The sequence below is a fragment of the Scyliorhinus torazame genome, chromosome 14 (genome assembly GCF_047496885.1).
Source record: "Scyliorhinus torazame isolate Kashiwa2021f chromosome 14, sScyTor2.1, whole genome shotgun sequence".
NCBI lineage: Eukaryota > Metazoa > Chordata > Chondrichthyes > Carcharhiniformes > Scyliorhinidae > Scyliorhinus > Scyliorhinus torazame.
The window spans coordinates 5,762,680-5,772,445 of NC_092720.1; the positions used below are offsets into that span (position 1 = coordinate 5,762,680).

General features: G+C 58.6%; 1 protein-coding gene across 1 annotated transcript in view; it reads right to left on the reverse strand.

The window, feature by feature from the left end:
- LOC140389493 (claudin-1-like) overlaps positions 1 to 2,313 on the reverse strand; it is a 123,299-nt gene extending 120,986 nt beyond the window's left edge. Inside the window, 2 exon segments of the mRNA XM_072473642.1 lie at positions 2,072 to 2,260; positions 2,263 to 2,313. Of these exon segments, the coding sequence (XP_072329743.1) occupies positions 2,072 to 2,260; positions 2,263 to 2,293 (220 nt within the window). The 5' untranslated portion in view covers positions 2,294 to 2,313.
- Positions 2,314 to 9,766: the final 7,453 nt, after the last annotated feature.

Here is a 9,766-nt window from a genome sequence, read left to right on the forward strand (position 1 = left end):
GGGGGGAGGGAGGGGGGAAGAGGGGGGGAGAGAGGGGGGAAGAGGGGGGAGGGAGGGGGGAAGAGGGGGAGGGAGGGGGGAAGAGGGGGGAGGGAGGGGGAAGAGGGGGGAGGGAGGGGGGAAGAGGGGGAGGGAGGGGGAAGAGGGGGAGGGAGGGGGGAAGAGGGAGGGAGGGGGGAAGAGGGGGGAGGGGGGAAGAGGGGGGAGGGGGGAAGAGGGGGGGAGGGGGGAAGAGGGGGGGAGGGGGGAAGAGGGGGGAGGGGGAAGAGGGGGGGAGGGGGGAAGAGGGGGGGAGGGGGGAAGAGGGGGGAGGGGGGAGGGGGAGGAGGGGGGAAGAGGGGGAAGAGGGGGGAGGGGGAGGAGGGGGAAGAGGGGGGAGGGGGAAGAGGGGGGAAGAGGGGGGAGGGGGGAAGAGGGGGGAGGGGGGAAGAGGGGGAGGGGGGAAGAGGGGGGGAGGGGGGAAGAGGGGGGAGGGGGGAGGGGGGAGGGGGGAGGGGGAGAGGGGGGAGGGGGGAGGGGGGAGGGGGGAAGAGGGGGGAGGGGGGAAGAGGGGGGGAAGAGGGGGGAAGAGGGGGGAGGGGGGAAGAGGGGGGAGGGGGGAAGAGGGGGAGGGGGGAAGAGGGGGGAGGGGGGAAGAGGGGGGAGGGGGGGAAGAGGGGGGAGGGGTGAAGAGGGGGGGAGGGGTGAAGAGGGGGGGAGGGGGGGGAAGAGGGGGGGGGAGGAGGGGGAGGAGGGGGGAGGAGGAGGGGGAGGAGGGGGAGGAGGGGAGGAGGGGGAGGAGGGGGGAGGGGGGAGGGGGGAGGGGGGGAGGAGGGGGGGAGGAGGGGGGGAAGGAGGGGGGAAGAGGGGGGAGGAGGGGGGGAGGAGGGGGGAAGAGGGGGGGAAGAGGGGGGAAGAGGGGGGGGGAAGAGGGGGGGAAGAGGGGGGGGAAGAGGGGGGGGAAGAGGGGGGAGAGGGGGGAAGAGGGGGGGTGAGGGGGGGAAGAGGGGGGAAGAGGGGGAAGAGGGGGGGAGGGGAGAGGTCTGACATTCAGGTTAAAAGCAGGAACACGCCGACACAATACACTTTCTATAACAGTAACTCTGTCCAAGCAGGTTAGTGGCTGGAGGTAAGACTGAGCACCACAGTCTGGGAGATAGTCAAACATCAACCATCACTGTTGGATGACAGGGTTGTGCTGTGGGGAGGGGGGGTTGCTGTGCTGTGGGGAGGGGGTTACTGTGCTGTGGGGAGGGGGTTACTGTGCTGTGGGGAGGGGGTTACTGTGCTGTGGGGAGGGGGTGTCTATGTTGTGGGGAGGGGTTACTGTGCTGTGGGGAGGGGGGTTACTGTGCTGTGGGGAGGGGGTTATTGTGCTGTGGGGAGGGGGTTACTGTGCTGTGGGGAGGGGGTTAGTGTGCTGTGGGGAGGGGGGTTATTGTGCTGTGGGGAGGGGGTTACTGTGCTGTGGGGAGGGTGGTTACTGTGCTGTGGGAGGGGGTGTCTATGTTGTGGGGAGGGGGTTACTGTGCTGTGGGGAGGGGGGTTATTGTGCTGTGGGGAGGGGGTTACTGTGCTGTGGGGAGGGGGTTATTGTGCTGTGGGGAGGGGGGTTACTGTGCTGTGGGGAGGGGTTTACTGTGCTCTGGGGAGGGGGTTATTGTGCTGTGGGGAGGGGGTTACTGTGCTGTGGGGAGGGGGTGTCTGTGTTGTGGGGAGGGGCTTACTGTGCTGTGGGGAGGGGGTTATTGTGCTGTGGGGAGGGGGGTTATTGTGCTGTGGGGAGGGGGTTACTGTGCTGTGGGGAGGGGGGTTATTGTGCTGTGGGGAGGGGGTTACTGTGCTGTGGGGAGGGGTTTACTGTGCTCTGGGGAGGGGGTTATTGTGCTGTGGGGAGGGGGGTTACTGTGCTGTGGGGAGGGGTGTCTGTGTTCTGGGGAGGGGGGTTACTGTGCTGTGGGGAGGGGGTTATTGTGCTGTGGGGAGGGGGGTTACTGTGCTGTGGGGAGGGGGTGTCTGTGCTGTGGAGAGGGGGTTACTGTGCTGTGGGGAGGGGGTTACTGGGGCTCTCACCACCTCCATATTCACTTACTGCTCAGTTTCAGCATCGAATCGTAGACCTTACACTGGACCTGCCCAGTGCTCTGGGCCGCACACGACATCCAGAGGCCCTCATAGATAGCCTGGGCAGTCAGAATGTTCCCGTCAGCGTAAGAGGAGGTTTTCCACTGTGGCAGGGCAGTACTGGTGATGATTCCAATCAACCCACAGAAAGCCAGACAAATCCCAGAATCTGGAGCCCAGAATTCGCCATGTCGGGATCTTCGCAGATCGTCACTGCCAAGAGAAATAAAACATCAGACTGTACAGCATGTAAAAAACCACATTGCCCACTCGAAGCTGAAAGAGAATCCCCTCCTCCCTCAACCCCATCTCCCCCAGCCCCATCTCCCTCAACTCCATCTCCCTCACCCCCTCTTCGCCAGCCCCTCACTCTAACCCGAAAGAGAAGCCCCTCCTCCCCCAGCCCCTCCTCCCTCAGCCCCTCACTCTAACCCGAAAGAGAATCTCATCCCCCGGCCCCTCGCCCCTCACTCCAACCTGAAACAGAACCCCCTCCTCCCCCAGCCCCTCCTCCCTCAGTGAAGACTCTGTACCTGGCTCTGAGAGGGCAGTTGAGGTGTGTATCCCTGGGCTGGAGTGTGGAGGTCTGCAGGCAGGTCTGTCAGTCTGTAGAGCTGTGCAGAGTAGTGTAGGAGCTGCAGGTGGGGTTGTACAGTTGTGTAGAGCTGCAGGCGGGTTTGTACAGCTGTGGAGAGCTGCAGGTAGGTTTGTACAGCTGTGTCGAGCTGCAGGCGGGTTTGGAGAGCTGTGCAGAGGTGAGCACAGCTGTACCGTTTGGGCAGAGCTGTGAGATGTGGGGTGTCGGACACACCCCGGCAGGATTGGGCGGATTCGCGTCCCTCTCAGCGACTGAAGATCAACTCACACAATCTGCAAACTCCCAGCTTCGGGCTTGTGTCCAACAAACGCGATGTAGCAGCGGCTGGAAGCGGGAGGAAAGGCGCAGTTTAAAGCACAGGTTGCGGTGGGCAGTCTGCTACAAGCACATTGTCAGCAACTGGGAATTCAGGACTGTTGCTGGTGTAACTGTGGAGCGTGAGTGGCCACCGCCAGTCTCTGGTATTCTAGGTCATTGACCCAGGAATAATCATTCAGAAACACACGCAATAGGGACAGGAAAAGGCCATTCTGCCCCTCCAGCATACTCACCCATTCAATCTGACCTGATCTGAAAGTGATCTGAAATCTGCTTTCCCACCAGCTCCCCATAACTGTTGACATATCTGTCTCTCTCACACACACACACACACAGGGCGGGGAATTCTCTGTCCCGCAGCCGGACAATGGGGGTTTCCATCGTGGCCACCCCAGGCCCGCAGGTGTGGGCGTGTTTCTGGGGTGGGGGGCGGGGGGTGGGGGGGTGGGGGGGAGGATCCCGGCGACGGAGAATCCGCTGGTAATCGGTATTTGTAAAAGTCATTCTGAATTAACGTTACTGAGGCTGCCTGGAATCTGAACAAAAATGCAGGGAAATGTCGAGGGGTCTGACGGAATCTCCGGAGCGGGATTGGTGTCTGGATGTCACTTAGTCAGACTCTCCCCAAAGAACCGTAGCGTCCCGACAGTGCAGAACCCGGCCATTTGGCCAGCGGACGGGATTCTCCGTCGACCCACGCCGGAACTGGGAAATGCGATTGGACAGGGTAACGGTGCCAACGGCAAAATCGTAGCGGGTTCCGATTTCAGGCCCAAATCGCAATTCTCCGTCGCCTGGACAGCTGCGTCGATGCGTCCGGGAATGCACGTACATAAACACCGTCTGCATATCATTACCGGGCCTGTCCCGGTATTTTCTATTCTCCGGGGCCTCCGCCATTCTTCGCCTCCGATGGGCCGGGTTCCGACGGCGCGGTTCACCGGTGTGTTTAAAAGTCGTGAAACCAGCGTGGGGGCTGCTGAGGGAGAGAGAGGGGGGACGGAAAGTGTCCAACATCGCCATAGTTTGCTGACAGTTGTGTCGCTGGACGGGTGGAGTAGTGGGGGGGGGGGGTGGGCTTGTGGGGTCAGGGTGGACGGGCTCCGCAGCCGGCAAGGCAGCCATGCAGCTGCGCATCGCTAACAGCACACGGTGAACTTAGGGCCACGGGTCAGATAGGTTTCCCCCCTGGGTGCCTGCTGCCCCCAGCCGACCCATCTCCTGCATGGGCGCGCTCCAGCACAACCAGTGCCATCTTGTTGTCTGGGATGGTGTGTGTGGGGAGTTTAATGTGTGTGTGCGGCTGGGGTGAGTGTGTGTGGGGAGTGTAATGTGTGTGTGCGGCTGGGGTGAGTGTGTGTGGGGAGTGTAATGTGTGTGTGCGGCTGGGATGAGTGTGTGTGGGGAGTGTAATGTGTGTGTGCGGCTGGGATGAGTGTGTGTGGGGAGTGTAATGTGTGTGTGCGGCTGGGATGAGTGTGTGTGGGGAGTGTAATGTGTGTGTGCGGCTGGGATGAGTGTGTGTGGGGGGTGTACTGTGTGTGCGTGGCTGGAATGAATGTTGTGTGGGGTGTGTAATGTGTGTGTGTGTGTGGCTGGGAAGAGTGTGTGTGGGGGAGTGTAATGTGTGTGTGTGGCTGGGATGAGTGTGTGTGGGGAGTAATGTGTTGTGCGCGGCTGGGATGAGTGTGTGTGGGAGTAATGTGTGTGTGCAGCTGGGATGAGTGTGTTGTGGGGAGTAATTGTGTGTGTGGCTGGGATGAGTATGTGTGGGTGTGTAATGTGTGTGTGTGTGGCTGGGTTGAGTGTGTGTGGGAGTAATGTGTGTGCGCGGCTGGGATGAGTGTGTGTGGGGTGTTGTAATGTGTGTGTGTGGCTGGGATGAGTATGTGTGGGTGTGTAATGTGTGTGTGTGTGGCTGGGTTGAGTGTGTGTGGGGAGTGTAATGTGTGTGTGTGGCTGGGATGAGTGTGTGTGGGGAGTAATGTGTGTGCGCGGCTGGGATGAGTGTGTGTGGGGTGTGTAATGTGTGTGTGTGGCTGGGATGAGTATGTGTGGGGTGTGTAATGTGTGTGTGTGTGGCTGGGTTGAGTGTGTGTGGGGAGTAATGTGTGTGCGCGGCTGGGATGAGTGTGTGTGGGGTGTGTAATGGTGTGTGTGGCTGGGATGAGTATGTGTGTGGTGTGTAATGTGTGTGTGTGTGGCTGGGTTAAGTGTGTGTGGGGAGTGTAATGTGTGTGCGCGGCTGGGATGAGTGTGTGTGGGGTGTGTAATGTGTGTGTGTGTGGCTTGGGATGAGTGTGTGTGTGGGGAGTGTAATGTGTGTGTGTGTGGCTGGGGTGAGTGTGTGTGGGGAGTGTAATGTGCGGGTGTGGCTGGATGAGTGTGTGAGGAGAATGTACTGTGTGTGTGCGGCTGGGATGAGTGTGTGTGGGGAGTAATGTGTGTGCGCGGCTGGGATGAGTGTGTGTGGGGAGTGTAATGTGTGCGTGCGGCTGGGATGAGTGTGTGTGGGGAGTGTAATGTGTGTGTGGCTGGGATGAGTGTGTGTGGAGAGTGTAATGTGTGTGTGCAGCTAGGATGAGTGTGTGTGGGAGTGTAATGTGTGTGTGCGGCTGGGATGAGTGTGTGTGGGGAGTGTAATGTGTGTGTGCGGCTGGGATGAGTGTGTGTGGGGGAGTGTAATGTGTGTGTGCGGCTGGGATGAGTGTGCGTGGGAGTGTAATGTGGGTGTGCGGCTGGGATGAGTGTGCGTGGGGAGTCTAATGTGGGTGTGCGGCTGGGATGAGTGTGCGTGGGAGTGTAATGTGTGTGTGCGGCTGGGATGAGTGTGTGTGGGGAGTGTAATGTGTGTTCGGCTGGGATGAGTGTGTGTGGGGAGTGTAATGTGTGTGTGCAGCTGGGATTGAGGTGTGTGTGGGGAGTGTAATGTGTGCGTGCGGCTGGGATGAGTGTGTGTGGCGAGTGTAATGTGTGTGTGCAGCTGGGATGAGTGTGCGTGGGGAGTGTAATGTGGGTGTGTGCGGCTGGGATGAGTGTGCGTGGGAGTCTAATGTGGGGTGTGCGGCTGGATGAGTGTGCGTGGGGAGTGTAATGTGGGTGTGCGGCTGGGATGAGTGTGTGTGGGGAGTGTAATGTGTGTGTGCGGCTGGGATGATGTGTGTGTGGGGAGTGTAATGTGGGTGCGCGGCTGGGATGAGTGTGTGTGGGGAGTGTAATGTGCGGGTGTGGCTGGGATGAGTGTGTGTGGGGAGTGTAATGTGTGTGTGTGGCTGGGGATGAGTGTGTGTGGGGAGTGTAATGTGTGTGTGCGGCTGGGATGAGTGTGTGTGGGGAGTGTAATGTGTGTGGCGGCTGCAGCTTGTCAGCCTCCCGAGTGTCAATCACGGACCTGGCAAATCCGGACCCGTTTCCCATTGGAATGGGTTGTGTTCCACGTGGCTCCGGCGCTAGCCCTTTAACGGTCGTAAAATCGCCAGTTTTGCTGTTGTTGAAATTCACGAATCCTCTGCCAGCATCAACACTTAGTCTCAGGAAGGGAGAATGCCGCTGATTCAATCTGCACCATCCCGACTTGGGCCGACTCCCCCATCCACCCTGTCCTAACCCATAACCTAACCTGCACCACCCTGGACACGAAGGGCAATTTATCACGGCCAATCCACATAACCTGCACGTCTTTGGACTGTGGGAGGAAACCGGAGCACCCGGAGGAAACCAACAGACACGGGGAGAACGTGCAGACTCCGCCCAGACAGTGAAACAGCGGAGAATTGAACCTTGGACCTGGAACAGTGCTGACCACTGTGCCACCGTGCTGCTATTTCTCACTCCTCCTCTAACTTTGACTTGGATGTATTAATAGCCCAGCATGCTTTGTCCAAATGGCTATGGGTTTGGCTGGTTTGTGTGTGTGACCCCAGACAACAGTAATCAAATCATTTTCATCCAGAACGCTTCCAGTTCTGAATTACACAGAAATATTCAAACTGAGAAAGTGGATGTCCAGCTCGCCCAGACTGCTCTGCCTTTCCATTACATCCGGATTGGTCAGTGCCCGGGCTCCAATTACCCAGCTGGGGCTGCTGGGATTGGCCATCTGGGGCTGCTGGATTGGCCATCTGGGCTCTGGGATTGGCCATCTGGGGCTGTTGGGATTGACAGCTGGCGACGCTGGGGGCCACGGCCTCCTCACTTGGCTACTGGGATTGGCCAGGTGGGATGACCAGGCGTCACGGCCTCCTCACTGGGGGTCACGGCCCCCTCACTGGGGTCACAGTCTCCTCACTGGGGGTCACGGCCTCCTCACTGGGGGTCACGGCCCCCTCACTGGGGGTCACGGCCCCCTCACTCTGGGTCACGGCCCCCTCATTGGGGGTCACGGCCCCCTCACTGGGGGTCACGGCCCCCTCACTGGGGGTCACGGCCCCTCACTGGGCTGTAATAGGTGGAGGAAAGGAATTCCTTGTTATTTAACATTATTCTAATGATGCTCATTTGTTAACAAAACAACAGAAGGTCGGGAATGTGTGAGGATGAGAGGAATGCAAACTAGATCATTGTGATTCAGTTGGAATAGTAAGTGGTTCTCAGTCAGCAAGCTCTTGTTAACATAGAAACAAAGAAAATAGGAGCAGGAGGAGTCCATTCGGCCCTTCGAACCTGCTCCACCATCAATATGATCATGGCTGATCATCCAACCCAATAGCGCTTTACCCTCTCTGCATATCCTTTGATCCCCTTCACTCTAAGTGCTATATCTAACTGCTTCATGAAAACATACAGTGTGAGATTCTCCCTCGCCAGACGCTGGAATGGGAAACGTGATTGGTGGAGAATCGGCTTTGACGCTGAAATTATGACGGGAGCCGGTTTCACTTCACTCCGGTGCCTCGACAGCGGGGCCACTGCGTTCCACTCCACCCGTACAATAAACACTGTTAGCACATCATTCGCGGGCCTGACCCGGGCCGCATGGTAGCACAGTGGTTAGCACTGTGGCTTCACAGCTCCAGGCTCTCAGGTTCGCGGCTTGGGGTCACTGTCTGTGCGGAGTCTGCACGTTCTCCCCGTGTCTGTGTGGGTTTCCTCCGGGTGCTCCGGTTTCCTCCCACAAGTCCCGAAAGACGTGCTGTTAGGTGAATTGGACATTCTGAATTCTCCCTCTGTGTACCCGAACAGGCGCCGGAATGTGGTGACTAGGGCTTTTCACAGTAACTTCATTGCAAATGTAAGCCTACTTGTGACAATAAAGATTATTATTATTATTGTTGGGGCAGCATGGTGGCACAGTGGTTAGCACTGCTGCCTCACGGCGCCGAGATCCCAGTTTGATCCCGGCTCTGGGTCACTGTCCGTGTGGAGTTTGCACATTCTCCCCGTGTCTGTGTGGGTTTCACTCCCACAACCTAAAGATGTGCAGGGTAGGTGGATTGGCCGCGCTAAATTGCCCCTGAACTGGAAAAAATGAATTGGGTACTCTAAATTTTAAAAAAAATTATTATTATTGTTTTCCGGGGCCTGCGCTATTCTCCTCGTCCAATGGGCCGAGTTCCCGACGGCGCGGTTCACTTGTGCTTTTAAAAATCGTGAAACTGGCGTGGGGGCTGCTGAGGGAGAGAGAGGGGGTACAGAAAGTCTCCAACATCGCCACAGTTTGCTGACAGTTGTGCCGCTGGCCGGGGGGCTTCTGCCAGGCCGGGGGGGGGGGGGGGGGGGTGGGGGGGGGGGGGGGGGGGCAGGAGGTGGACTGTAGCGTCGCAGTGGACGTGCACAGAACACCATTGCTGCAGCCATGAAGCTGCGCAATCCACTGACTGCCCACTGGGAATTTAGGGTCACTGGTCGTCTAGGTGTCCCCCCAGGCCACCCCCTGGGTGCCCTCTGGCCCCAGCTGACCTATCAGCGGGATGGGTGCACTCCAGCACAACCAGTGCCATCTTGTTGGCTGGGATGAGTGTGTGTAGGGAGTGTAATGTGTGTGTGCAGCTGGATGAGTGTGTGTGGGGTGTGTAATGTGTGTGTGCGGCTGGGATAAGTGTGTGTGGGGAGTGTAATGTGTGTGTCCGGCTGGGATGAGTGTGTGTGGGGAGTGTAATGTGTGTGTGCGGCTGGGGTGAGTGTGTGTGGGGAGTGTAATGTGTGTGTGCGGCTGGGATGAGTGTGTGTGGGGAGTGTAATGTGGGTGTGCGGCTGGGATGAGTGTGTGTGGGGAGTGTAATGTGTGTGCGGCTGGGGTGAGTGTGTGTGGGGAGTGTAATGTGTGTGTGCAGCTGGGATGAGTGTGTGTGGGAGTGTAATGTGTGTGTCCGGCTGGGATGAGTGTGCGTGGGGAGTGTAATGTGTGTGTGCGGCTGGGGTGAGTGTGTGTGGGGAGTGTAATGTGGGTGTGCGGCTGGGATGAGTGTGCGTGGGGAGTGTAATGTGTGTGTGCGGCTGGGGTGAGTGTGTGTGGGGAGTGTAATGTGTGTGTGCGGCAGGGATGAGTGTGTGTGGGGAGTGTAATGTGTGTGTGCGGCTGGGATGATTGTGTGTGCGGAGTGCAATGTGTGTGTGCGGCTGGGATGAGTGTGTGTGGGGAGTGCAATGTGTATATGCGGCTGGGGATGAGTGTGTGTGCGGGGAGTGCAATGTGTATATGCGGCTGGGATGAGTGTGTGTGCGGAGTGCAATGTGTGTGTGCAGCTGGGATGAGTGTGTGTGCGGAGTGCAATGTGTATATGCGGCTGGGATGAGTGTGTGTGGGGA